At 49.5% G+C, this 27,549-nt stretch overlaps 3 protein-coding genes across 3 annotated transcripts; all 3 read left to right on the top strand.

Annotated features, from left to right (window-relative positions):
- Positions 1–621: 621 nt before the first annotated feature.
- Positions 622–7,879, top strand: LOC142360927 (syntabulin-like). Its single transcript, XM_075417242.1, has 6 exons — positions 622–710; positions 3,630–3,652; positions 3,986–4,088; positions 4,969–5,172; positions 5,749–5,898; positions 6,754–7,879. Exons 1-6 carry the CDS (start codon positions 622–624, stop codon positions 7,748–7,750), a joined length of 1,566 nt encoding a protein of 521 aa, XP_075273357.1. The 3' UTR covers positions 7,751–7,879.
- A 3,227-nt stretch (positions 7,880–11,106) lies between these two features.
- On the top strand, positions 11,107–17,631 carry LOC142360926 (uncharacterized). The gene is made up of 5 exons (XM_075417241.1): positions 11,107–11,173; positions 13,236–13,393; positions 14,394–15,415; positions 15,664–15,793; positions 17,524–17,631. The coding sequence occupies exons 1-5, from the start codon at positions 11,107–11,109 to the stop codon at positions 17,629–17,631; spliced, it is 1,485 nt and encodes a 494-aa protein (XP_075273356.1).
- Positions 17,632–19,057: 1,426 nt separating this feature from the next.
- On the top strand, positions 19,058–27,549 carry LOC142360925 (syntabulin-like). The gene is made up of 6 exons (XM_075417240.1): positions 19,058–19,191; positions 23,300–23,322; positions 23,656–23,758; positions 24,639–24,842; positions 25,419–25,568; positions 26,424–27,549. Exons 1-6 carry the CDS (start codon positions 19,058–19,060, stop codon positions 27,418–27,420), a joined length of 1,611 nt encoding a protein of 536 aa, XP_075273355.1. The 3' UTR covers positions 27,421–27,549.

Raw genomic sequence — 27,549 nt, 5'->3', positions numbered from 1 at the left:
TCTTCATAACTGCTAGTCGGTACTTCTACCTCTTACGTTGAAATACTTTTTAAAATGCTGCTGGTGTACTATGTATTTGAAGGCAAACTCACATTCATTGGTTGTTGGAAAAAAAAACCAAACAAAACAACAAAAAATACTCAAGAGAAAACCAGTATTTGGAGGTAGCAATCTGGCTTGACTGATCCCTAAAATAAATGGGCATGCCTCATTTGAAAAGCAGGATGGTGCAAAGGTAAGAGCGATGAGAAGACTGGTGACTTCAGCGTAATGTGTCTCTCTTTCTGCTGTCACTTACTTAGCAGTACTTTATAGCCCACATTCCAAGACTGCGCCTTTCTGGGACAGGGGAAATGAAGAACAAGGCTATGTCAAAGAACATTTATCTCGGTTACAAATGCACGATTTCATCAGAGTACGCCGTGCTCCCATCCTGCAACCAGTCATAACCTTGCTTGCGCTGTGAAGGTGGGAAGGTTTGTGCTTCTGTTCCTGAGACTGTGCAGATAGTTCAATGTGTGGCTGCTGTCATGTGCATAAGCATACTGAAGTGGGGAAATGAGCTACACCTGATTCAGTGTTCTTGAAATATGTGGTCATAGAACAAAAAATGGACTGAAGATGGACCGGAGAACGTACGGTCGTAGGCAAGGTGCTCCATCATTTGCTATCAACTTACTTCACTCGGTCCTCGGTCCTTACTTCACTCGGTACATATGTTCAGGACCGAGTGAAGTAAGTTGATAGCAAATGATGGAGCACCTTGCCTACGACCGTACGTTCTCCATGTCTATGGAGATACATAGTGGTCAATGACACATGCTTCTGGAAGGCTTTCCACCTGCTTCTTAAAACCTCACCTTGGCAAGCAAAAACGAGGATGTCGTTGAACATGTGTCATCTTTCCCCGATCTAAGTGCATGGTTCAAATGCTACACTTCTGTCCCACACCTGACAGCAGACAACGTAACCATCCTGACATTCGGGTCCAATGGCACACAACGCTTGTTTCCTCTACAGTTTTCATCTCACTCTTCTCCCTTTCTTACACATGGACCTCGTAATATTCTTTGGGACAGTAAAGTTCCTGAGATCTTTTCTTCCTTCTCTTTGCCTTTCATTTTCGGCCTACACAAAATAGCTACTGCTGCTGTTTTGAAATCAAAGTGTTTCCGGATAATGATGCTCCATGCACTGAGCCCTCCTGCATATTTTACTGATGGGATCCGCTTTAATTTCACATCCGTTGCTGTGGAGTGGTGCAGATTTGCTGGAGTTGCCGGCACAGGGAGCTGCGAAGGACCCGGTCGCCAGGGGTGCCGGAGGATGGGGAGATGTATGCGCACACCTCTCCCTCCAGCAGCGAGGATGCCGTGTCCAGGCACCAGCCCGTGCTACCCTCCGAGCTCGCGTCCTGGAGCCGGGCGTGGAGGGCCGTGGGGTGAGGCTGCTGGGCGGCGGTGGGGTGGCAGGGGCTGCTGGGGGCCCTCTATTTGCATTGGTCCAGCCCCCCGCCTGCTTCATAATGGCCAGGTCTCCATGGCGCCAGTGTTAGGGAACGGTCCCTGCCAGTGGGCCAGCAGACCCGGCACAGCCGGCAGGTCCCCTTGGAGCTCCTCTCTCTGCCATAGATCCCTTGGGGTCTGTGGTCCCGAAGAGGTAACATCTGCACCTGCGGGCCTCCTCGGACAGGCTTCAGGCGCTGTGGGCTGCGGACGGGGAGGTCTCTCCTCATCTGGTCCAGCGACTGGTCCCATTGCTGCGGGAGGCAGAACAGCCTAAAAAGGTGGATCTGCCATTACTTTTCTTCTAGGGGTTACGGCAGCTGTTTTGGGCATGGAGGAGATGTGGATTCACGGTCTTGAGCCAAACTGGGTAGAGCGGAGACGGCTTGTGATTTATCTGACCTCAATTCCCTATCTTTAATGTCGCTGCAATCTTGCTTGCACAAGCGCACTGAGGGCCTATTTTGTTCTAAAGGAGATATGATGAATAAGACCAGTCAATCTAGTGTGCCATCTTTCTAACCTGACGTATAAGCGTTTACTTCAGGAGAAGAGAAATAGTACCTTGAGCTCAGTGGTTATACTGACTAACTCTCCGTTGACTAAAAATGGGAGGCAAGGCTGGCTCGGAGATGGGTGTCTGCGTTAGGGACGTCCACGTTTAGTCAGACGAATTCCACTCCTGTCTCCCGTGTTCCTCGTCAGGTCTCTGACCACTCTGCTGTTAGCTCTTATCGAAGCCAAGTACAATCTCTGTCTCTTTTACATCTCTTGTTGTTTTTTTTTTTTTTTTTGAACAGAAAGGAAAGTCAGTCGTAGATGTTCGGTTGCGGAAGAAAGTTTGCGTTTGAACCACGCATGTATCTTCAAGTAGGTCTATTTAGATGCCTTTTCGTCTTCTGCTCATCCCTGATAAGCTTAGGCACTGTCCGTTTGTCCTGTTTCTCAGGACCCCTGCCCAAGGTGCCTAGCATTGCACAGGGAGATTCTGTATCTCATTTTACACTGGGAATTCCCAGGAATGAAGTATTTGTAGAAGGCAAGCTAAGTAAATTGCACGGAAGTGAAAAAAGCGCTTGGTACCTTCCAAGAGATAATACTGGAATAGAGTCAGAAAACACATGTTTTGAGCAAAAGATACTTAGAAAGCGAAGTAAAACTTATTAGCGTAGAGCTATTGCTTTAGTTTGGATTTACATATGTTTTAGATTTCAACTTTGAATTTCCATAAATTTGCTTGAATTGTTGTTGAAAACATGTTCAAATAGCCAAGTGTTTCTTTCAAATGGGAAGAAGCAAAGTAGCAGCTACAAAGAGTGTTTCAGCTTTCAGGTGGTCTGCATTTTTGAGCCCAAATCTACAAGTCCCTGTTAAATGACAGTGGCCTAGAAAAACAACCTTGCAATTCTGTGTCGCCAATTTTATAATCCACCCCCCTCTAAAAATTGTATTAGATGTTGCTTAGTAGAGACATAGGCAATTAGTGGTTGGGCTGTGGCCTCTCAAGACATGTATCTCTTTTTGTTCAGAAGACTCTCGGGCTGCAGCAAGCGCCCACAAGTCCCAGCGAAAACGGAGGACGCAAAATACAAGCCAGCAGGTTGCCACGGAGGATCCGGCAAGTAGAAGGTGAAAGCCTGAGTCCCACCTGTCCTACAAAATGACCTGCCCAGCTGTGGGCTGGTGGCACAATCCACCTCCAGTGCAGGGTCTCGATGGCGAGAAGCTGGGCACAGCAGTGCCCGAGGGTACCAACAGGCGTAGCCTTCCCTGGCCACTGCGCTGGCCAAGGAAGCCACCACTCCCCACTCTTGGGTGGACACCCACCCTACTGCTTGCCAGTGCTCGCTCAGCAGGCAGATCCCTTCATCACATTTCAGCTGATTGCATGGTGCAGCAACAGCTGGTAACTTGGGCAGCTGGCAAAGATGCGCTCAGAGGGGATGTGGAGCAGAACTTTCAGTGTGACCCTCCATAAATCCTGATATACCCTGCTAGGCTATACACATTTATACATACACACATGTATGCGTACATCATCTCAGAAACCAAAACAGAAGCGGCTTTCTTCCCAGCAAGGAGCATTTTCATGCGGTTTAAAGCAAGAGAAATCTCTACTTGCAGTTGTGTGCTCCTGAAGGAGCCACGTGAGCAGCCGCATTCGTCTGCTGATGGCTCTGAGAAAGCAAACAGGTTGTCACAACAAATGTGCCTAGCCGACTCCTAAAATGGCTTCTGTAGCGTGAGGGTTTTGTGTCCGAATGTTTTTTCTGCTCTTGTCGAAGTGCCAGTTCTGAAGCAATGTTGAAAATCTGGAACAGATCCAGCGCTTGTCCTCAGGGACGTTTGAAAATTCATGCAACTGCTGAAATTCACACAGGACGGACAAAGGAAGGGTGCTCGTGATTCACCGTTATTTTGAAAACAGTCTTTGAGTTAGAATTTCCATCATGTTTTCACTCTTCCCTTTTCCTTTCCAGGAACTGAAGCCGATTTGAGCTCTTCAAGCAGCACAGGCAGTATTTCAGCACCGGAAGCCCGTGTGACTGCGGCTGGAAGCCAAAGATCTTCTTTTTCTCGCAAGTAAGCAAAGCAGCTTTTGCTGAATCTTGCAAGTGTTGCTAGTGCAAAGACAGACTACTGGGTAAGGTCTTGCAGTTAATACACACACAACTACTATTGTGAGTTTTAAACCAATTTTTTTTGAACATTACTTAAGCGCTCCCTAGATTATATCTCAACAAGGAAAGGTATTGGCTGGGAGCAAAAAACAATACGAAGTATAATTTAAAGCCCTAAAATTACCTGACTTTCAGAAAGAATAGATATCATTTCGTATATTACTATACTGCCCTGCTTAATTGAACAGAAGTCCTCTGTAACAAGGCTCCTTCAGATGCATTGCTGTGTTAGGCGCAGCCTGTGCAAATGCTGCCTCACACAAGGGTTGATGCTGTACTGCACAAAGCGGAAGGAGATGTCTCCTTTGCAATATGTTCTTTTTCAACCGTTCCACTTAACTCTCTATGAAACATGTCAGTGCTGTCACAAACCACAGTCCTGCACTTCATTGTAAAACAATGATAAAATCACCCAAACCGCAGCAGTATGAGGCAGGTTTGCAGCAGCCCCTCACCCACCTGTTCCTTATAAACTGTTCCATTTTCAGAGAAGGGGAAGCTCAGGGGACGTGGGTGATCCGACGGAGTCGCTGGGAACTGTGCGATCCGCAGAGAAAAGTGAAAATGGCCAAGGTTTCCCTAGGTCACGTAGTTCAGACTGAGCACCCCACAGCTAGTGAAAAAACGTGCAGTGGCTGATGACTTCAGGACTTTCTTGCCGGCCACTCACAGTTCTCTGTCTAGTTTAGTGTTCAGACAACTCTGTGTGTAAAAGAAGACACACAAAGAGTTGCGCGACGAGGATAATCCAATATGCTTTAACCATTCTGGTTCCCCTCCAGTCGTGGCCCTTACGGTCAGAATAACGGATCCTTATCCTGCAAGTCCGCAGCCAGCCCACCTGCTTCCCGTCAGAAGGAGCCTCTGTCAGCCCTGTGCAAAAACCAGCTGACTCCTGCCAACATCCGTCAGAATTACAGGGCTTCTTCAGGCACCAGCAGCAGCTCAGGCTCCTACAAAGGAAGCGACAGCAGCCCAGCGCTGAGGCAAGTCTTTATTTCAGCGTCCCGGTGTTGAGCGCAACGAATTGCCTTCTCTGCTCTGTAACGGGGGCTCGGCTGTGCAAGTTGCCGAGCAGGTCACCGTGCTTCTCAGCATAGGTGTGACTGCTCGTGTTGGTGGCTTGACAGCCAGCAGGCTGCTCCATCCCACGGAAAAACTTGATTGTCTCAGCAGTGTAAAACTGAAGGTTCCTTTCTGTCAAAGCCCTTTGAGTTTTTTTGAGGCGCTCCCTCACCTGGCTGTGTCTACAGCTGGGTGCTTGCTCTTGGGCATGCCACCAATTTCGAGCGAGGGGACAGCTGGGTATTTTAAAGTTCAATGTCTCGTGTGATGTAATGGCACTGACACCAAGCAAAATAAGTAGTAGATTTTGCACTACAGCCACAGATCAGCCGTTTCCTCGAGTACTTTGATTTGCCAGAGGGAGTCACTTGTGCGGACTCTGAGGAGCCCCAGAGGAGGCAAGCTTTGTATCAGTCAACGGGACACTTTTCTTTTGGCTAGGACCGCAGAACTGTAGCAGTGATGTTATGTGACGCTTTGGGTTTTTTTCTTTTCAGGTGTTCAGGGGGATGCCATGCTTGTGGTGCCCACTACAAGATTAAGCCACCAAATCCAGAGCAGGATTTGACTGCTCTGCAGCAGAAAGAAGCTACATTGCGGCATTTGAAAACAAAGCTGAAGGAATCGGAGAGCAAACTTAAAGAAAGGTACATTTCACTTCAGAAATCAGTTAGAAAGGTTTGTTCAGAAGCATCTAGGGGCGGGAATCCTGAACGTTTTTACTCATTTCTGGACCACATAAATTGTTGATGAAGAAATCTGAACTATTATCCGTCTGATGAGGTTGTTTTCAGGTATTTCAGGTTTCATAGCATGTTCAGTGAAGCTGTACCATGCAGCTGAGTTCTGAATATGTCTGACTTTTCTCTTGTTTTGAACTTTCCCAACTGAATAATTTTCAAGGATAATTTTTCACCAGTCTGATTTAGCATTGAGACCTGTGATACATCCAATAGTTTCTACCTGCCAGCATGTATTTCCTGAGTCTCCTGTTCTACCTCACTCCGCGAAACAGGACTCCAAATGTCCCCCTTCTCCCCTAAAGAAAGAAAAGCTCTTACACAGACCAGCGTGCCCGTCTGTGTTTTTGTCGCTTCAATATTGAAGTTTTCTCAGCAGCCCTTTGTATGGACGCTGAGCAAAGAAGTGACAATGTGCATTACACAGCAACAGATGTCGTCTTTTCTACTAAAACCGCGCCCTCCTGAGAGCCGGCTCTCCGCACACACAACCCAAGCGGGCACACAGCGGGGTCTGAACGGAGCCCCAAGGCAGAGTCCCAGGGACCCTGCGGTCCAGTTCGGGATAGCCCGACCTCTGCATCAGCGAGGGCTGGATCTCACACAGAGATCTCTCCCCACTCGCTTGCAAGCCTTGGAAGGAATCTGCTTCCTTCCTGGAGAGTCTCTGCAGCGCAGCCACCCCCAGTGCGCTGGAGCCTCATGTTGTCTCTTGAACTGACCACCCAGCAGAGCTGTTACACCGTTTTTCTTTTGCTACAGGGAAATAGAAATAGCAGAGCTCAAAGCTCAGCTGGGACGCACGAAGGAAGACTGGATTGAAGAACAGTGTAAGCATGTGGAGGGGGATCTGGCCTTAAACGAAGCAAGAAGCAAAATTAAACAGCTCGAGCAGGTTATTGAAGCCATGAAAAACAATGCTGTTGAGAAAGACCAAAAAATTCAGAAATACTTCTTAGACATCAGCATTGAAAATAAGAAACTGGAATCTTTGCTGCAGAGCATGGAAATGGCTCAGAACAGCTCTGCGATGGACGAGCAGTGCCTGCAGTACAGCTGTGACGCAGAGGGGAAGCCATCAGCGTTGTGTGCCACGATGCCAGAGAGCCTCATGGCAGAGGACCAAGCTCTGGAGGAGGTGGCAGATAGCAGGCTGCTTCTTAGTGAGGACACATCTAATGGGACTGATTCAGCTGAAGAGAGCTGGAGCAGCACAGCTTGTGAGTGGAGTGATCCCGCTCCCTCCAGTTGTGTTGTGAAGAAACTGATGCTTGACAGTGTTGCAGATGAAAAACTAACTTCTTCGCGGCAGGAGGAGAAAAGCAGCAGTGTGATGGTGGAACAGGCCGTCCAGACTGACGCGGTGCCATATAGCCTAGATGTGGAGCAGCTCATTCAGAACGTCTTCAGAGCTCAGGATGCCTGTTCTCCTGTGCAGTCTCTATGCAGGAAGGTGGAGCACAGAGTTGGTGAAAACCATTTCATGAAAGAACTTGATTTTACAGACCCTCATGATGATGAAGCCTTTGGGTATGTCAATACTTGCTCGCAGGCAGGAAGAAAGAGGAGATATTGGAGCAGCAGTCTCCTGAGAGATGTTCCGGCTGTAGCTGCCCCTGTTGTATCAACTGTCATGTGGGCTTTCAGTACTCAGAGAGGAGGATTAGATTACATTTACAATATTGGAGCATTGCTTCGTGGTTGCTGCCTCGTAGCCCTGCACTCTTTACGCCGTACGCTCTTCAGTGTCAAAACTTAAAGTCCACTCTGTCCCCGGGCCCCAGCTGGCCTCAGCACTGAGAATGAGGGATGAGATAGATAGGTCATAAAAAGTTATTGAATATTCTGGCAGAGCCCACGATTTTGCTACATATACCTGTATTGTGTTTTAACTTATTGTTTACTTAATTGCTTTATTATAGATAACCTTTATAATCAGAAGTTCAGTAAAGCATGTTAGAAATATTAAAGGTGTGCGAGTATCTTCTTGAAGTACAGCTGCAGAGAACACCCCATCTCAGCTGAGCTGCCAGGCCCAGGCTGCGCAGGGGCAGGCACTGCGTCAGGGCATAAGGACCCATCAGGACCCAGAGACCGGAGTTAGGCTGAGAAAACCTAAGTACAGCTCCAAGCATAAGCGCTCAGCTGGAGAAGAAGGCTCCGGTCGGTCTGCGATTGTACACGCCACCCGCTCTGCCACACCCATGCTGCATTCACAGATACAAGTGACCTGATCTTTAACCCAGTGCAATCTTCTGGAAGCTTGTAACTTCTCATTTCTGCACTGCCAGGAGAGTATCAGTCTTCCTGGCGTTTAACAGAAGTCCAGAAGGCCTTGTTTAACCCAGCTGGTGGGAGCCACGCAGTCTCGCTGTGCACGCTGAGATGCCACTGTGACCATCAAACCACAAATTCTCCATGTCCAAAACTTCAGATCTGTCCATAGATCAGAGGAGGGCAACACTACCCAACAGATGAAACCGTGGCATTTGTCTGGCCCCACCCAACCTTTCAGCAACACCTCTGGCCATTGTAACCTCGCCGGCCTCCTGTTTTCTCCTCCAGCCATGCAAGTGTAGTATTTCCCGGTGCAGCCCAGAGCAGAAGAGGTCTAGTGAAGCCAGGCAGTGCCATGCATTGCTCTGCAGCTTTTGAGAAGAAGGGAGTTCGTAGTAAGCTGCAAGGGAGCAGGAATAACTGGCCAGCACGGGGGGAGCCTTTGCAACACTCAAGAGGGTGACACACACCGATGCACACAGAGGCGACGCAGAGACCCCTCACGTCCCTGTGGTGCCCGGGTTCTGAATTACTTGTGTTTGCAAGGGAGAATAAGGGAGGTTCACAAAGCCTAGCTGTATGGTCTTCCCAGCTGATGTCAGGGTGTTTGAAGTCTCCCATGAGAACCAGGGCCTGTGACTGTGACGCTGCTTGCAGTTGCCTGTAGAAGGCCTCGTCAACCTCCTCCTCCTGGTCAGGTGGCCTGTAGTACACACCCACCGTAATGTCACCCGTGTGAGCCTGTCCCTTAATTCTAACCCACAAGCTCTCAACTCCTTCTTCATCTGCCTCCAGGCCAAGCTCAATGCATTCCAGTTGCTCCTTCACATATAGAGCAACTCCCCCACCTCTCCTTGTTGGCCTGTCTTTCCTAAAGGGTCTGTAGCCATCCATGACAGCGTGCCAGTCATGCGAGTTGTCCCACCACGTTTCTGTGATGGCGACCAAGTCGTAGCCGTCCTGCTGTACAATGGCTTCCAGCTCCTCCTGTTTATTGCCCATGCTACGTGCATTGGTATAGACACACTTGAGCTGGGCTGTCAATCTCACCCCTGGCCTTGGCACACCAAGCCTAGGCTCATCCCTAGTGAACGGGGTGATGTCCCCTTCCCCCTTCGAACCTAGTTTAAAGCCCTCTCAATGAGCCCTGCCAGCTCGTGGCCAAGAATCCTTTCTCCCCTTTGAGATAGTTGCGATCCGCCTGCCGCCAGCAGGCCCGGTGCGATCTACACCTCCCCGCGATCAAAGAAGCCAAAATTTGACTGATGGCACCAGTCCCTGAGCCACCTGTTAACCAGGTGAGTTTTCCTGCCCCTTTCAGTGCTGTTCCCTGCCACTGATGGGATGGAGGAAAACACCACCTGCGCCCCTGATCCCTCAACCGGTCGCCCCAGTGCCCTGAAGTCCCTTTTGATGGCCTTGGGACTTCTCTCTGCTGTCTCGTCCCCGCCAACCTGCATTACCAAGAGGGGGCAGTAATCAGAGGGCCGCACCAGACCAGGGAGTTTCTTCACAACATCCCTAACCCGGGCCCCAGGGAGGCAGCAGACTTCCCTGTGGGATGGGTCCGGTCGGCAGATCGGGCCCTCTGTTCCCCTCAGAAGGGAATCGCCTATGAACAAAATTTCAAATGGACTGATGCCCTCTTTGCTCCTGGGTTTTACTCTGATTCTCAGTAAAGCTAAGGGCAGAGCTTTGTCCCAAGACAAATTTGCCTCCTGACCAATTTTTGCCAGTTGTTGTTTGATCAAATGATTCATTTTTTCTATTTGGCCACTTGCCTGTGGTCTGTAGGGGGTGTGTAGCTGCCAATCAATACGCAATATTTTACTGATGTGTTGTACTACATGTGTGCAAAAATGTGACCCTCTATCCGAGGATATGATTGCTGGCACCCCAAACCGTGGTATGATTTCATTTAACAAAATTTGTACCACTTCCCGAGCCTTATTTGTTCTACAGGGAAATGCTTCAGGCCATCTGGAAAACGTGTCTGTTATAACCAATAAGTATCAATACCCCCCTTTTCTTGGAAGTTCTGAAAAATCTATTTGCCAATGTTGCCCTGGTTTGTTCCCCTTTCCAGTTTTCCCAAAGTGTACTTTGCATGTTGTATTTGGATTATTTCTCAGACAAATTTCACACATTTGGGTTGCTTGTTTTACAGTAGCACACAGGTTTCTGCCTACTATTCTCTTGTTGAGATCCTTATATAGTGCATCTGCTCCCCAGTGAGTTTTGTTGTGTTCTTTTCTGACTACTTCCCATAATAGATTGGAAGGTATAACTATACGATTATCTGGTATTAAATACATCTTACCTTGTTCACTTGCTCCCAAATCTTTTACTAATTTCATATCTTTTTTTGAATATTTAAATTCCATTTCTGTATCTACGAGTTTACCATCTGGTACCAGTGCCAAGGTTTTTACAGAATCTCTTTCTGCTGCCCTTTTAGACTCTTGATCTGCTAGTTTATTTCCCAGTTCCTGTTCAGTGTTACCTTTTTGATGCCCTCTGCAATGCATTATTGCCACTTGTTCTGGTAGATGTATAGCTTCCAAAAGCTGTAAGATTTCTTTTGCATGCTTGATCTGTTTACCTTGAGCTGTAAGCAGTCGTCGTTATTTCCACAATGCTCCATGAGCATGGACGACCCCGAAGGCGTATTTGGAGTCTGTCCAAATATTTATTTTCTTTCCTTTCGCCAATTCTAAGGCTCTGGTTAAAGCGATTATCTCTGCCTTTTGAGCAGACGTACCTGCAGGTAAAGGTTCTGCCTCGATTACCTTGTGTGCGGGGGTTACTGCATACCCTGCTTTATGAGCCCCGTCCTTTATGAAGCTGCTTCCATCGGTGAACCAGGAGTCTTCTGCGCTTTCCAATGGTTCCTCCTTTAAACCAGGTCTGCTGGAATAGACTGTTTCAATAGTCTCCAAGCAGTCGTGCATCAGAGGTTCCATAGTGGCGGAAGCTTTACTAAGAAAAGATGCTGGATTTACAATGTTAGCTGTCACAATCTTAATATCATCTTGTTCCACCAAAATAGCCTGGTACTTTAGGAATCGGGATGGTGAGAGCCAATGGCCCCCCTTTTGTTCAAATACTGCAGAAACTGTATGTGAGACTATGACTGTCATTTTCTGGCCCATAGCAAACTTACGAGCTTCTTGAATGTTAAGGACAACTGCTGCAACAGCTCGCAGACACCCAGGCCATCCTTTGCTTACCTCATCCAATTGCTTGGAGAAATATGCCACTGCTGTCTTGGACGGCCCCAGCTGTTGAGCCAGCACTCCCAGGGCAATGCCTTGTCTCTCGTGAGAAAGTAACCAAAAGGGTTTTAGAACATTTGTAAGTCCGAGAGCCGGGGCTCTCATAAGTTCTCTTTTTAATTGTTCACAAGCTCTTTTTACACCTCCGGTCCAAATCAGTTGTCTGGCATTGTTTTTCAACAGTTCATAGAAGGGTTTTACCATTAATGCATAATTATATATCCATAGTCTACACCATCCTGTCATTCCTAAAAAGGTTCGTAATTCTTTTACCGTTTGCGGTTCTGGAGTCGGCAGACTGCTTCTTTCCTCTCTCTTCCCAGTTCTTGTTGTCCTCTTGAGATTTTGAGTCCGAGGTTAAGTCACTTGTTGTTGAATCATCTGAGCTTTCTGTTGAGAAACTCAATAACCATTAAGTCCCAGAAAATTAAGAAGACTCACTGTCCATTTTTTGCAATCCCCCTCTGTTTCGGCAGTGATGAGGAGATCATCGACATATTGTGACAAAGTCCCCTTTTGTGTCAGAGGATTCCATTTTTCGAGATCCCGAGCTAGCTGATTCCAAAGATGGTAGGGCTATTTTTGAAACCTTGGGGTAACACTGTCCGGGTTAACTGGGTTTTTCGTCCAGAATCTGGATTTTCCTATTCAAAAGCAAACAGGCTCTGACTGTTTGAGGCCAGAGGTCTAGTGAAGCCAGGCAGTGCCATGCATTGCTCTGCAGCTTTTGGGAAGAAGGGAGTTCGTAGTAAGCTGCAAGGGAGCAGGAATAGCTGGCCAGCACGGGGGGAGCCTTTGCAACACTCAAGAGGGTGACACACACCGATGCACACAGAGGCAACGCAGAGACCCCTCACGTCCCTGTGGTGCCCGGGTTCTGAATTACTTGTGTTTGCAAGGAAGAATAGGGGAGGTTCACAAAGGGTTATATTAAGAAAGACAAATCTAACAGACAGTTTGATGTAACACAGTCCCCAGGAGCTCACAAAGATGCCCACGAGAGCATCTTGCTTTCTCTGCCGGTCACTTTCTCTTCCATGCTCTCCTGCCTTCCTGGGTTCCTGCAGGCCAGCTGGCTTGCCTTGTGACACTTCTGCAATACATAGCTCACTTTCACCCAAAGATCACTTTCAAAAGCTTTTTCTTTTAATTGCATGGACACAAGGGCCAAAAGCAATAGCTGGGGGAGGGGGAACGTGCTAATCCAAATTTTACACAACCATGGCATTTCATCATTCCCAGAGATCTCCTTTTGGGCCTGGAACACATTACAGAAAATGCCTTATTCCTGCTTCAAAGTACATCTGTTCAAGGCTGAGAGCGCAATATTTTATACCCAATTTTACCAACTTTATTACAATTTTGGATTTCTCTTTTACACTCACTGTTGTGTAAACGATCTTCACTTTGTGTCCTCGTGAAATAGAGCATCATTTAGAGGAAAAAGTGATCTTCAGTTCGAGGAGAGACATTCACCTGCGACTACACGGGTTTCTTTTGCAGTAGGCAGGCAATAAAGCAGCACAAACCTACACTCATGTTCAACATTTCAAAAGGCTGAACTCATTCCAAACCATGTTTCAGGCAGGCTCCATTTAGCAGCAGTGTTTTTAAACGTGCTGTTTATAAGGCGCTAACACCAGAGTAGTGCCAAAGTTGTTTCCTGCCCTTAAAATCTTTCTGTCCTCTCAGCTTTCATAAGGTACTTCTGCTCAGCAAGAGGTGACAGAGCTCCCGTCACCCTCCCGGTAAAAGTCCTTGCTCTGATCTTTACCCAAAACTCAGATGCTTCCAAGCCTCCACCTTTCCTCCTCCATACTGAAGGGTGTAGGCAGCTGAAGGTGCCCTTTGTGAGCAGAGGCCAGAAGTGCCACGATCATTGCTCCACTCTCAGACTTCAGGGGACTGGCCTTTGTTCCGCCATCTACAGAGGATACACCAGCTGTTGCTGCAGACATACCATCGTAATTTTGTTCCCCTCTAATATTTGGTTTTAGCCTTGATCACAGAATCACAGAATCACAGAATGTTCGGGGTTGGAAGTGACCTCTGTGGGTCATCTAGTCCAACCCTCCTGCCGAAGCAGGGTCACCTACAGCAGGCTGCACAGGACTGCGTCCAGGCGGGTCTTGAATATCTCCAGAGAAGGAGACTCCACAGCCTCCCTGGGCAGCCTGTGCCAGGGCTCCGTCACCCTCAGAGGGAAGAAGTTCTTCCTCATGTTTAGACGGAACTTCCTGTGCCTCAGTTTGTGCCCATTGCCCCTTGTCCTGTCACTGGGCACCACTGAAAAGAGTCTGGCCCCATCCTCCTGACAGCCACCCTTGAGATATTTATAAACATTTATAAGGTCCCCTGGCAGCCTTCTCTTCTTCACGCTGAACAAGCCCAGCTCCCTCAGCCTCTCCTTGTAGGGGAGATGTTCCAGTCCCCTCACCATCCTCGTAGCCCTCTGCTGGACTCTCTCCAGTAGCTCCTCATCTTTCTTGAACTGGGGAGCCCAGAACTGGACAGAGTACTCCAGATGGGGCCTCCCTAGGGCAGAGTAGAGGGGAAGGAGAACCTCCCTCGACCTACTGGCCACACTCCTCTTGATGCACCTGTAGAAGACTGCTACAAACTGCTTTTGTCTCGACATTGCCATTGTCGTCCCTTCCTGGCCTCTGAAAAAAACGCCTCAACGACCTGCAGGAAAGCACTTGCGCACAGAGTAGCGCGTGGACGGGTCCCACTGTGATTCTGTGATTCTGTGATTCTGAGTTAAGGAACCAGCTCCTGAGGAAGGCAGACTCCTTGGCGGAAACAGAAGTAGCGCTGGCAGGGAAAGGGGTGCGATCGATCTATCCCCAGGAGGACTTGAAGGGAGCAAAAGGGACTGTAGGGAGCCCCCCCCACAAGTACCCGTTGGTTAAAACAGAATTCGTATATGAAGATGACGGTGATAATCGCCCCCTGATTATTACTAAAGAAATCCCTTTTGCGGCAACTGAATTGGCAAAGCTGCGGAAAGATTTTGCAAGAACCACGAGAGAACTGGAGACAGAATATGTCTGGTGGGTGTCCCTGTCGGGGTGGGACAGGATCTTGTTGTTGGAAAGGGAAGCGGAAGGGTACTGGGGCCCGGGCGTGTTCTTAACCCCCAGTGAACGCCGAGCCCTGTGGTCGCTGACTCAGAGGGCCGAGCACTGGGCCGCGGGGTTGAACCCGCTGGAGAGGGGGGATCCCCTGGCCACCACAGGCACGACAGATCAGTTATTGGAAAGTGTGCAGAAAGTGGCTTGCCTTCAGATGATGTATGACCGGGAGCTCAAGCCTAATCTGAGCTCCCCGATGCTGCTGCTGGCAGACCCCGAAAGAATGACTCCCCAGCTACGGGGGCTTCCCGATTCCCTGAAACCCACAGGGATCCAGCGGCAGAGGAGAATTCAAAACACCCCCAGCGAGGGGAGAACCGCGGCTACCCTGGAGGGGGGAGTGACCCCCGACCGTCGGCAGCCGGGGAGCAAAGTGTGGATGTGCGGGGAGATAGCCCAAGAGCTGATTAGCTGTGGGAGGAGATACGGACCTGTTAACCGGCCATATCAAAGGGCTGAAACCAGAGCCCTGCGAGCCGCAGAACAAGGGAGTGGGCAGTCGTTTTTCTCGGGGAGAAGCCCGGATCTGGCTGGGAAAGAAAAGCCCCTAATTCGGCAGGGGATCTGGCAGTTAGGGCTTCAGAAGGGCATTCCCCGGGACCTCATGCATGGACTCCTGACCAAGAAGGTGGAACAGCTTGTGCAGAGATGGTCAGGGCGAGAAATCGCTTTTGGGCCAGATCCTAGTGCCCCACCCTTGGTGAATCTGGGGGGGGGAACGAAACAGGGAAGAAGCTGGTGGGAAACTAAATCCTCCCCTCCCCCAGGGTGAGGGGGGAGGCGGAGGGTGGATGTGTGTAAGACAGCTCACCTGCAATAACAAAGGGGATTTATTGATTACGGTGGCGGTAGGGCCAAAGAGGAGACCGGTAAGCTTTTTGATTGACACCGGAGCACAAATTACTGCGCTAAGCCGGGTCGAGGCAGAACGGTGTGGAATTTCGGTCCCGTCCGAAAGCCTCCGCCTTCCCTCCTCCATGCTGAAGGGTGCAGGCAGCTCAAGGTGCCCTTTGTTACGTGTGGCTGGTGAGGCCAGAGGATTTTGCAGCCCGGGGGGTTTCTCCTCGCCTCCCGGCGGCCGAGACCCCCGAGGCCTCCCCATCCCAGTCCGGCCCGGTTTGCGGGCGCGCGGCGCTGGGGCGGAGCAGGGCGCGGGGCAGCTCCTGCCCCCGCCCCGCGCTCGGGGACCCGGGGCCGGGCGGCCCCGCTGCCGGGGGCGTCTGACGGCCCCGCCGGGCCCGCCCCGCCCCGCCCCGCCGCCCCGCGCCCGGCAGCCGCGCAGAGCCCGCCGCGCCCCGCCATGGGCTGCTCCAGCAGCGCCCGCAGCCGCCCCGCCGGGCCGCCGCCGCGGGGTGAGCCGGGCCGGGCCGGGCCGTGCTGGGCCGCGGGGAGCCGGGCGGGGTGGGGGGTCCCCGCGAAGCCCGCCGGGGGAGGGGGTCCCGTCGGGGGGCTGGCGCCGCGGCTGGGCGTCCCGCGGGGGCCGGGAGCACGGCGGGGTCCCTGGGCGTGCGGTGGGGCCCGGGGCCGGGGACGTCGCACGCTGCTGCTGCTCGCAGGTGGCCGGGTCGCCGCTTCCCACAGAATCACAGAATAGTGGGGGTTGGAAGGGACCTCTGTGGGTCATCTAGTCCAACCCTCCTGCCGAAGCAGGGTCACCTACAGCAGGCTGCACAGGACCTTGTCCAGGCGGGTCTTGAATATCTCCAGAGAAGGAGACTCCACAACCTCCCTGGGCAGCCTGTGCCAGGGCTCCGTCACCCTCAGAGGGAAGAAGTTCTTCCTCATGTTCAGACGGAACTTCCTGTGCCTCAGTTTGTGCCCATTGCCCCTTGTCCTGTCACTGGGCACCACTGAAAAGAGCTTGGCCCCATCCTCCTGACACCCACCCTTCAGATATTTGTAGGCATTTATAAGGTCCCCTCGCAGCCTTCTCTTCCTCAGGCTGAACAAGCCCAGTTCCCTCAACCTCTCCTCGTAGGGGAGATGCTCCAGTCCCCTCACCATCCTCGTAGCCCTCCGCTGGACTCTCTCCAGTAGCTCTTCATCTTTCTTGAACTGGGGAGCCCAGAACTGGACAGAGTACTCCAGATGAGGCCTCACCAGGGCAGTGTAGAGGGGAAGGAGAACCTCCCTCGTCCTGCTGGCCACACTCTTCTTGATGCACCCCAGGATCCCATTGGCTTTCTTGGCAGCCAGGGCACACTGCTGGCTCATGGTTAACCTGTCGTCCACCAGGACACCCAGGTCCCTCTCCGCAGAGCTGCTCTCCAGCAGGTCCACCCCAAGCCTGTACTGGTGCATGAGGTTGTTCCTCCCCAGGTGCAGGACCCTGCACTTGCCCTTGTTGAACCTCATCAGGTTCCTCTCTGCCCAGCTTTCCAGCCTATCCAGGTCACGCTGAATGGCAGCACAGCCTTCTGGTGTATCTACCACACCTCCCAGTTTGCTGTCGTCAGCAAACTTGCTGAGGGTACATTCTAACTCTTCATCCAGGTCGTTGATGAAGAAGTTAAACAAGACTGGGCCCAGTACTGACCCCTGGGGGACACCACTTGTCACCAGCCTCCAACTAGACTCAGCGCGGCTGATGACAACCCTCTGAGTTCTGCCATTCAGCCAGTTCTCTATCCACTTCACCGACCACTCATCCAGCCCACACTTCCTCAGCTTCCCTAGGAGGATATCATGGGAGACTGGGGCCCATCCCGCGGGCTGGGGTTTTGCTTGAGTTTACAGACAGGTCCTTTAGTGTAACGCCTTGGAAATCCAGTGCTTCCCCCCGTTCCCCCTTCAAAATAATGCGGGCCGGCAGGTTCTGACCCCGCGATCCTTCCTGCTGCTCACAGACTCTGCACGTCCACCCCAGCGCAGTCTGCGGCGCCGGCAGCGCTCCGGTGCCTCTGGTTTGGCTCCAGCCGCCGGGCGTTAACTTTGGGTGGAAGCCGGGTTTGTAGGATGCTCCAGAAGAGTGTCCTTGCTGTTCAGTGGAAGTTAAAGAAAACTTTGTTTCCCTATTCATCGTATTTGGAAGTTTGGAAATGCTTTTATAAGACCCCGAATGCTGCAGTTACAGCTACTGGCTTCTCCAGAAAGATACATCCTGAAGACAGATACGTAAAAGTTGTTTGCGTTTAGTTCGGCTGCATTTCTTCCCTGTGTTCTTGAGTCATTATCTGTTGCTGTTACTCTGGCTGCGGCATCCATGTTTTCTGCATGCGTTTATTCTCCGTGTGCTGTCTCGTGGTGGGGTGGTTTGCGGCTGCCGAGGTGACAACAGGTCGTGTGGGGCGAGCGCTGTCGCACCGCTGCCGACCCAGCACACGCCGGCGAACCGAGGAGCCCCGCTCTGAGATGGACATCAGAACCACAGGCATTCCCCTCCACCCCCACACCTCTCCTTCCAGCAGACATTAACTTTTCTTCTGCACAAAAGCGCTGTTGTCCGCTATGCACGCTTTTCCCAGAGGAATGCCACTGGAAACACAAACAGTGAAAAGTGCTGTTAACTGAACAGAGAATTTTCACACTAGCTTTATTCACTACACAATCTTTTTTGTTATACTACCTATGCAAGGGGTGTAAGGTGTCAATAAACACATAGCTGACGAGAGCAAAGGAAAAAAACACCACAACAATCTGCTCATTTTACTCCCCCACTTCGTCTAGAACACATCACTGAGTGGCACAGGGGCAACAAGGACCCATACTCCAAGTGGCACATTGCAGCTCTCTCCTGTCTTGCATAAGTAGTAAGAGACTGGCATGAGGAGGTCACTCCTGCTTCGGAGTCAGTTGATTTTATATGAAAAATCTGCTAAGATGTTTGCAGGAGGACTTTAAAAATAAAAATGAAGCTTCACTCACTTGAAAAAGTGAAATTTAACACAGATTCGGTAAGAATAAAGAATTATTTATTAGAATACAGAATTGTAATTTAGAGTAGATTTTCTTATATTCCCCACACCTCTGAATTCATGCAGAAGGGAAGAAGCTACCTACACCCCAGCCAGCGTGTGGAGACAGCAGAGTTCCAAAAAGCCTTACGAGGTGTTAAGCAATGCTGCTATTCGTCTGCGATTCTGAAGTGAGGAGAGTCACAGCAGACCATGTTTCTTCTCCCCCTGATAAACCGCAGGACGCAGAACTGCTCTGCACAGACAAGTGCTTTCCGTGCCATCTACTGGCTGAGTCATTTTATTGGACTTCAGTTACGCCCAAATGAGAAGAGACCTTTGCAGCACCACAGGTAGAGGAACAGAAGTCACAAAAGAATTCAACAAGTAGCTTACCACACAGTGACTGCCTCTCCACTCGTTTTTCACTTGGTCGTTACTCAAAACATTGATCTCTACTCCAAACCTCCTGCATGTTTTGGACATTATGCTACTACCGTCGAGGGTCAGAAAGGTTTCATTTCTCCATAAAGGAAGAGCCTATGACAAACTGCAGCCATATCTGGCTCACTTTGTCCGGGTTCCAAAGCAAGGAGTTCAGCACAGACTGGACGGAATGATGTAAGTTGTTTAAACCAGGAAAGGACCCATTCCTGGTGTCACTCGTGCTTTGCATTCCTAACACAAGTTACGTCCAAAAAGACCTAAATCTCTCTCCTCAGTTAGCAGAACACTAATTATAATCACAACACTGTTAGAGATATGCTTCTTCTAGGATGTTTTTATTTACTGTATGCATACTGAAAAACTGTAATAAGAATGGTTTCATAGCATTTGGTCTTTGACCTCACCGCAATTAAAATGCACCACCATTTAGCTTACCTGTTCCCACTGGGAGGAAAAACTTCATTGGTATTAGAAAGTCGAAAGGTGCAGATAGGTATCTACAATTTGCAGAACAAGCCAACATCGAACTAACTTCAGTGAACTGAAAATCCAGTTTATCATCCACTACGCTGCTTCATCACTGACTGGAGAATTTCAGTGCATCCCAGCCCAGAACCTGCTGGGGGGGGACGGGGGAGCGGGGCAAGGAGTCAACAGAGTGCAGGAACTTCTCAGGCACTAGTAGCCTACTCCTCAGCACTGTCCGCCAGCATGCTTCGATTCCAGGAAGCATGTGGCTTACTACGCATGCTCCTTGCAACTGCTCGGCATCTGCACTGAGTCACCAGTGACGTGCAGAAACAAAGTCCACAACTCACAGAGAGTTATAAAGCAGGTATGTTTCTTATGGCGCCGGGTGCAAGGGGGATCGCTCCTCCTGACTTGCACACCAAGTCACAAAGCATGCACCTATTTATTACAAAGTTTATCTAAGTAGGCTGGACTATTGTAATTGTTTCTAGGAATAGGCGTGATTCTTGTAATTATTTCTAGGAATTCATTATCACCCAGATCCGCAGCTTTGCAAGGCACAATTTGTGCTTTTCCTGCCCTATCCTTCATGTCTCCATACCGTGCCGTTTCACATCTAGTGAGTTAATAGGAATGAAAGAATGAAAAGAGTAACTTATAACAATTAGTATTCCATTAGAAATGTCATTTAACTTTGAGCCGTTGTAAGCGTTGTTGTACTCAGCATGTGTTGCCAGTATGTTCTTCTCTGCTTCTTGATAGTGAATTTGTCAAGTCATAAGTGTGAGCCGTGGGTTAGGATGTCCCAGTCTGAACACAATCATCTTTGCAGGCTTTAGGACGGTTAGGAATTTGAGGAGAGACAGGTGGAGCAGACTGTGTTGGACTGAAATTGGTTCTGAGTACGGTGCAGGTGCGGTTGCTTTTTTACTCAACATTGGAGCTGACTGTAGTTAAGAAAAAGGAGGCAAGGGAAGTGACCCTGGGCATCTGGGAATATGACAGTTCGAGTCAAATAAGCTAAACAGATTAGACTGGAAATGCAGGTGTTAGCTGCAAATGATGGCTAGATGTTAAAAATGCCTAGCTGGTAAAATGTAATGCTATTCCCACTTATTACGTTGCCTTGTCTGGTATGTGAGGTTTAGATTCCCAGGAGACTAAATGTGCAGGAACTTCTTCTTGGGGACACCCTGTGCAAGCAAATAGTGGTGGTGAATTAATCCGTTATATATATATATATATAATATTCTTTGGGACAGTAAAGTTCCTGAGATCTTTTCTTCCTTCTCTTTGCCTTTCATTTTCGGCGTACACAAAATAGCTACTGCTGCTGTTTTGAAATCAAAGTGTTTCCGGATAATGATGCTCCATGCACTGAGCCCTCCTGCATATTTTACTGATGGGATCCGCTTTAATTTCACATCCGTTGCTGTGGAGTGGTGCAGATTTGCTGGAGTTGCCGGCACAGGGAGCTGCAAAGGACCCGGTCGCCAGGGGTGCCGGAGGATGGGAAGATGCATGCGCACACCTCTCCCTCCAGCAGCGAGGATGCCGTGTCCAGGCACCAGCCCGTGCTACCCTCCGAGCTCGCGTCCTGGAGCCGGGCGTGGAGGGCCGTGGGGTGAGGCTGCTGGGCGGCGGTGGGGTGGCAGGGGCTGCTGGGGGCCCTCTATTTGCATTGGTCCAGCCCCCCGCCTGCTTCATAATGGCCAGGTCTCCATGGCGCCAGTGTTAGGGAACGGTCCCTCCCAGTGGGCCAGCAGACCCGGCACAGCCAGCAGGTCCCCTTGGAGCTCCTCTGTCTGCCATAGATCCCTCGGGGTCTGTGGTCCCGAAGAGGTAACATCTGCACCTGCGGGCCTCCTCGGACAGGCTTCAGGCGCTGTGGGCTGCGGACGGGGAGGTCTCTCCTCATCTGGTCCAGCGACTGGTCCCATTGCTGCGGGAGGCAGAACAGCCTAAACAGGTGGATCTGCCATTACTTTTCTTCTAGGGGTTACGGCAGCTGTTTTGGGCATGGAGGAGATGTGGATTCACGGTCTTGAGCCAAACTGGGTAGAGCGGAGACGGCTTGTGATTTATCTGACCTCAATTCCCTATCTTTAATGTCGCTGTAATCTTGCTTGCACAAGTGCACTGAGGGCCTATTTTGTTCTAAAGGAGATATGATGAATAAGACCAGTCAATCTAGTGTGCCATCTTTCTAACCTGACGTATAAGCGTTTACTTCAGGAGAAGAGAAATAGTACCTTGAGCTCAGTGGTTATACTGACTAACTCTCCGTTGACTAAAAATGGGAGGCAAGGCTGGCTCGGAGATGGGTGTCTGCGTTAGGGACGTCCACGTTTAGTCAGACGAATTCCACTCCTGTCTCCCGTGTTCCTCGTCAGGTCTCTGACCACTCTGCTGTTAGCTCTTATCGAAGCCAAGTACAATCTCTGTCTCTTTTACATCTCTTGGTGTGTTTTTTTTTTTTTTGAACAGAAAGGAAAGTCAGTCGTAGACGTTCGGTTGCGGAAGAAAGTTTGCGTTTGAACCACGCATGTATCTTCAAGTAGGTCTAATTAGATGCCTTTTCGTCTTCTGCTCATCCCTGATAAGCTTAGGCACTGTCCGTTTGTCCTGTTTCTCAGGACCCCTGCCCAAGGTGCCTAGCATTGCACAGGGAGATTCTGTATCTCATTTTACACTGGGAATTCCCAGGAATGAAGTATTTGTAGAAGGCAAGCTAAGTAAATTGCACGGAAGTGAAAAAAGCGCTTGGTACCTTCCAAGAGATAATACTGGAATAGAGTCAGAAAACACATGTTTTGAGCAAAAGATACTTAGAAAGCGAAGTAAAACTTATTAGCGTAGAGCTATTGCTTTAGTTTGGATTTACATATGTTTTAGGTTTCAACTTTGAATTTCCATAAATTTGCTTGAATTGTTGTTGAAAACATGTTCAAATAGCCAAGTGTTTCTTTCAAATGGGAAGAAGCAAAGTAGCAGCTACAAAGAGTGTTTCAGCTTTCAAGTGGTCTGCGTTTTTGAGCCCAAATCTACAAGTCCCTGTTAAATGACAGTGGCCTAGAAAAACAACCTTGCAATTCTGTGTCGCCAATTTTATAATCCACCCCCCTCTAAAAATTGTATTAGATGTTGCTTAGTAGAGACATAGGCAATTAGTGGTTGGGCTGTGGCCTCTCAAGACATGTATCTCTTTTTGTTCAGAAGACTCTCGGGCTGCAGCAAGCGCCCACAAGTCCCAGCGAAAACGGAGGACGCAAAATACAAGCCAGCAGGTTGCCACGGAGGATCCGGCAAGTAGAAGGTGAAAGCCTGAGTCCCACCTGTCCTACAAAATGACCTGCCCAGCTGTGGGCTGGTGGCACAATCCACCTCCAGTGCAGGGTCTCGATGGCGAGAAGCTGGGCACAGCAGTGCCCGAGGGTACCAACAGGCGTAGCCTTCCCTGGCCACTGCGCTGGCCAAGGAAGCCACCACTCCCCACTCTTGGGTGGACACCCACCCTACTGCTTGCCAGTGCTCGCTCAGCAGGCAGATCCCTTCATCACATTTCAGCTGATTGCATGGTGCAGCAACAGCTGGTAACTTGGGCAGCTGGCAAAGATGCGCTCAGAGGGGATGTGGAGCAGAACTTTCAGTGTGACCCTCCATAAATCCTGATATACCCTGCTAGGCTATACACATTTATACATACACACATGTATGCGTACATCATCTCAGAAACCAAAACAGAAGCGGCTTTCTTCCCAGCAAGGAGCATTTTCATGCGGTTTAAAGCAAGAGAAATCTCTACTTGCAGTTGTGTGCTCCTGAAGGAGCCACGTGAGCAGCCGCATTCGTCTGCTGATGGCTCTGAGAAAGCAAACAGGTTGTCACAACAAATGTGCCTAGCCGACTCCTAAAATGGCTTCTGTAGCGTGAGGGTTTTGTGTCCGAATGTTTTTTCTGCTCTTGTCGAAGTGCCAGTTCTGAAGCAATGTTGAAAATCTGGAACAGATCCAGCGCTTGTCCTCAGGGATGTTTGAAAATTCATGCAACTGCTGAAATTCACACAGGACGGACAAAGGAAGGGTGCTCGTGATTCACCGTTATTTTGAAAACAGTCTTTGAGTTAGAATTTCCATCATGTTTTCACTCTTCCCTTTTCCTTTCCAGGAACTGAAGCCGATTTGAGCTCTTCAAGCAGCACAGGCAGTATTTCAGCACCTGAAGCCCGTGTGACTGCTGCTGGAAGCCAAAGATCTTCTTTTTCTCGCAAGTAAGCAAAGCAGCTTTTGCTGAATCTTGCAAGTGTTGCTAGTGCAAAGACAGACTACTGGGTAAGGTCTTGCAGTTAATACACACACAACTACTATTGTGAGTTTCAAACCATTTTTTTTTGAACATTACTTAAGCGCTCCCTAGATTATATCTCAACAAGGAAAGGTATTGGCTGGGAGCAAAAAACAATACGAAGTATAATTTAAAGCCCTAAAATTACCTGACTTTCAGAAAGAATAGATATCATTTCGTATATTACTATACTGCCCTGCTTAATTGAACAGAAGTCCTCTGTAACAAGGCTCCTTCAGATGCATTGCTGTGTTAGGCGCAGCCTGTGCAAATGCTGCCTCACACAAGGGTTGATGCTGTACTGCACAAAGCGGAAGGAGATGTCTCCTTTGCAATATGTTCTTTTTCAACCGTTCCACTTAACTCTCTATGAAACATGTCAGTGCTGTCACAAACCACAGTCCTGCACTTCATTGTAAAACAATGATAAAATCACCCAAACCGCAGCAGTATGAGGCAGGTTTGCAGCAGCCCCTCACCCACCTGTTCCTTATAAACTGTTCCATTTTCAGAGAAGGGGAAGCTCAGGGGACGTGGGTGATCCGACGGAGTCACTGGGAACTGCGCGATCCGCAGAGAAAAGTGAAAATGGCCAAGGTTTCCCTAGGTCACGTAGTTCAGACTGAGCACCCCACAGCTAGTGAAAAAACGTGCAGTGGCTGATGACTTCAGGACTTTCTTGCCGGCCACTCACAGTTCTCTGTCTAGTTTAGTGTTCAGACAACTCTGTGTGTAAAAGAAGACACACAAAGAGTTGCGCGACGAGGATAATCCAATATGCTTTAACCATTCTGGTTCCCCTCCAGTCGTGGCCCTTACGGTCAGAATAACGGATCCTTATCCTGCAAGTCCGCAGCCAGCCCACCTGCTTCCCGTCAGAAGGAGCCTCTGTCAGCCCTGTGCAAAAACCAGCTGACTCCTGCCAACATCCGTCAGAATTACAGGGCTTCTTCAGGCACCAGCAGCAGCTCAGGCTCCTACAAAGGAAGCGACAGCAGCCCAGCGCTGAGGCAAGTCTTTATTTCAGCGTCCCGGTGTTGAGCGCAACGAATTGCCTTCTCTGCTCTGTAACGGGGGCTCGGCTGTGCAAGTTGCCGAGCAGGTCACCGTGCTTCTCAGCATAGGTGTGACTGCTCGTGTTGGTGGCTTGACAGCCAACAGGCTGCTCCATCCCACGGAAAAACTTGATTGTCTCAGCAGTGTAAAACTGAAGGTTCCTTTCTGTCAAAGCCCTTTGAGTTTTTTTGAGGCGCTCCCTCACCTGGCTGTGTCTACAGCTGGGTGCTTGCTCTTGGGCGTGCCACCAATTTCGAGCGAGGGGACAGCTGGGTATTTTAAAGTTCAATGTCTCGTGTGATGTAATGGCACTGACACCAAGCAAAATAAGTAGTAGATTTTGCACTACAGCCACAGATCAGCCGTTTCCTCGAGTACTTTGATTTGCCAGAGGGAGTCACTTGTGCGGACTCTGAGGAGCCCCAGAGGAGGCAAGCTTTGTATCAGTCAACGGGACACTTTTCTTTTGGCTAGGACCGCAGAACTGTAGCAGTGATGTTATGTGACGCTTTGGGTTTTTTTCTTTTCAGGTGTTCAGGGGGATGCCATGCTTGTGGTGCCCACTACAAGATTAAGCCACCAAATCCAGAGCAGGATTTGACTGCTCTGCAGCAGAAAGAAGCTACATTGCGGCATTTGAAAACAAAGCTGAAGGAATCGGAGAGCAAACTTAAAGAAAGGTACATTTCACTTCAGAAATCAGTTAGAAAGGTTTGTTCAGAAGCATCTAGGGGCGGGAATCCTGAACGTTTTTACTCATTTCTGGACCACATAAATTGTTGATGAAGAAATCTGAACTATTATCTGTCTGATGAGGTTGTTTTCAGGTATTTCAGGTTTCATAGCATGTTCAGTGAAGCTGTACCATGCAGCTGAGTTCTGAATATGTCTGACTTTTCTCTTGTTTTGAACTTTCCCAACTGAATAATTTTCAAGGATAATTTTTCACCAGTCTGATTTAGCATTGAGACCTGTGATACATCCAATAGTTTCTACCTGCCAGCATGTATTTCCTGAGTCTCCTGTTCTACCTCACTCCGCGAAACAGGACTCCAAATGTCCCCCTTCTCCCCTAAAGAAAGAAAAGCTCTTACACAGACCAGCATGCCCGTCTGTGTTTTTGTCGCTTCAATATTGAAGTTTTCTCAGCAGCCCTTTGTATGGACGCTGAGCAAAGAAGTGACAATGTGCATTACACAGCAACAGATGTCGTCTTTTCTACTAAAACCGCGCCCTCCTGAGAGCCGGCTCTCCGCACACACAACCCAAGCGGGCACACAGCGGGGTCTGAACGGAGCCCCAAGGCAGAGTCCCAGGGACCCTGCGGTCCAGTTCGGGATAGCCCGACCTCTGCATCAGCGAGGGCTGGATCTCACACAGAGATCTCTCCCCACTCGCTTGCAAGCCTTGGAAGGAATCTGCTTCCTTCCTGGAGAGTCTCTGCAGCGCAGCCACCCCCAGTGCGCTGGAGCCTCATGTTGTCTCTTGAACTGACCACCCAGCAGAGCTGTTACACCGTTTTTCTTTTGCTACAGGGAAATAGAAATAGCAGAGCTCAAAGCTCAGCTGGGACGCATGAAGGAAGACTGGATTGAAGAAGAGTGTAAGCATGTGGAGGGGGATCTGGCCTTAAACGAAGCAAGAAGCAAAATTAAGCAGCTCGAGCAGGTTATTGAAGCCATGAAAAACAATGCTGTTGAGAAAGACCAAAAAATTCAGAAATACTTCTTAGACATCAGCATTGAAAATAAGAAACTGGAATCTTTGCTGCAGAGCATGGAAATGGCTCAGAACAGCTCTGCGATGGACGAGCAGTGCCTGCAGTACAGCTGTGACGCAGAGGGGAAGCCATCAGCGTTGTGTGCCACGATGCCAGAGAGCCTCATGGCAGAGGACCAAGCTCTGGAGGAGGTGGCAGATAGCAGGCTGCTTCTTAGTGAGGACACATCTAATGGGACTGATTCAGCTGAAGAGAGCTGGAGCAGCACAGCTTGTGAGTGGAGTGATCCCGCTCCCTCCAGTTGTGTTGTGAAGAAACTGATGCTTGACAGTGTTGCAGATGAAAAACTAACTTCTTCCCGGCAGGAGGAGAAAAGCAGCAGTGTGATGGTGGAACAGGCCGTCCAGACTGACGCGGTGCCATATAGCCTAGATGTGGAGCAGCTCATTCAGAACGTCTTCAGAGCTCAGGATGCCTGTTCTCCTGTGCAGTCTCTATGCAGGAAGGTGGAGCACAGAGTTGGTGAAAACCATTTCATGAAAGAACTTGATTTTACAGACCCTCATGATGATGAAGCCTTTGGGTATGTCAATACTTGCTCGCAGGCAGGAAGAAAGAGGAGATATTGGAGCAGCAGTCTCCTGAGAGATGTTCCGGCTGTAGCTGCCCCTGTTGTATCAACTGTCATGTGGGCTTTCAGTACTCAGAGAGGAGGATTAGATTACATTTACAATATTGGAGCATTGCTTCGTGGTTGCTGCCTCGTAGCCCTGCACTCTTTACGCCGTACGCTCTTCAGTGTCAAAACTTAAAGTCCACTCTGTCCCCGGGCCCCAGCTGGCCTCAGCACTGAGAATGAGGGATGAGATAGATAGGTCATAAAAAGTTATTGAATATTCTGGCAGAGCCCACGATTTTGCTACATATACCTGTATTGTGTT

The sequence above is a fragment of the Opisthocomus hoazin genome, chromosome 3, assembly GCF_030867145.1.
Source record: "Opisthocomus hoazin isolate bOpiHoa1 chromosome 3, bOpiHoa1.hap1, whole genome shotgun sequence".
Taxonomy (NCBI): domain Eukaryota; kingdom Metazoa; phylum Chordata; class Aves; order Opisthocomiformes; family Opisthocomidae; genus Opisthocomus; species Opisthocomus hoazin.
The sequence above is the reverse complement of the archived record's forward strand: the minus strand, read 5'-3'. Positions and strand labels throughout refer to the sequence as shown.

Excerpts from the sequence above, each read along its gene's own strand:
- LOC142360925 (XM_075417240.1), top strand. The coding sequence starts at position 19,058 with ATGCTACTACCGTCGAGGGTCAGAAAGGTTTCATTTCTCCATAAAGGA. Across the intron at positions 23,323-23,655 it reads TGTGCTCCTGAAGGAGCCAC|GAACTGAAGCCGATTTGAGC; the intron begins GTGAGCAGCCGC and ends TTTCCTTTCCAG. Across the intron at positions 25,569-26,423 it reads GAGAGCAAACTTAAAGAAAG|GGAAATAGAAATAGCAGAGC; the intron begins GTACATTTCACT and ends CTTTTGCTACAG.
- LOC142360926 (XM_075417241.1), top strand. The coding sequence starts at position 11,107 with ATGAAGCTGCTTCCATCGGTGAACCAGGAGTCTTCTGCGCTTTCCAAT. Across the intron at positions 11,174-13,235 it reads TGGTTCCTCCTTTAAACCAG|CTTTCATAAGGTACTTCTGC; the intron begins GTCTGCTGGAAT and ends CTGTCCTCTCAG. Across the intron at positions 15,794-17,523 it reads CCCCATCCCAGTCCGGCCCG|ACTCTGCACGTCCACCCCAG; the intron begins GTTTGCGGGCGC and ends TGCTGCTCACAG.
- LOC142360927 (XM_075417242.1), top strand. The coding sequence starts at position 622 with ATGGACCGGAGAACGTACGGTCGTAGGCAAGGTGCTCCATCATTTGCT. Across the intron at positions 5,173-5,748 it reads GACAGCAGCCCAGCGCTGAG|GTGTTCAGGGGGATGCCATG; the intron begins GCAAGTCTTTAT and ends TTTTCTTTTCAG. Across the intron at positions 5,899-6,753 it reads GAGAGCAAACTTAAAGAAAG|GGAAATAGAAATAGCAGAGC; the intron begins GTACATTTCACT and ends CTTTTGCTACAG.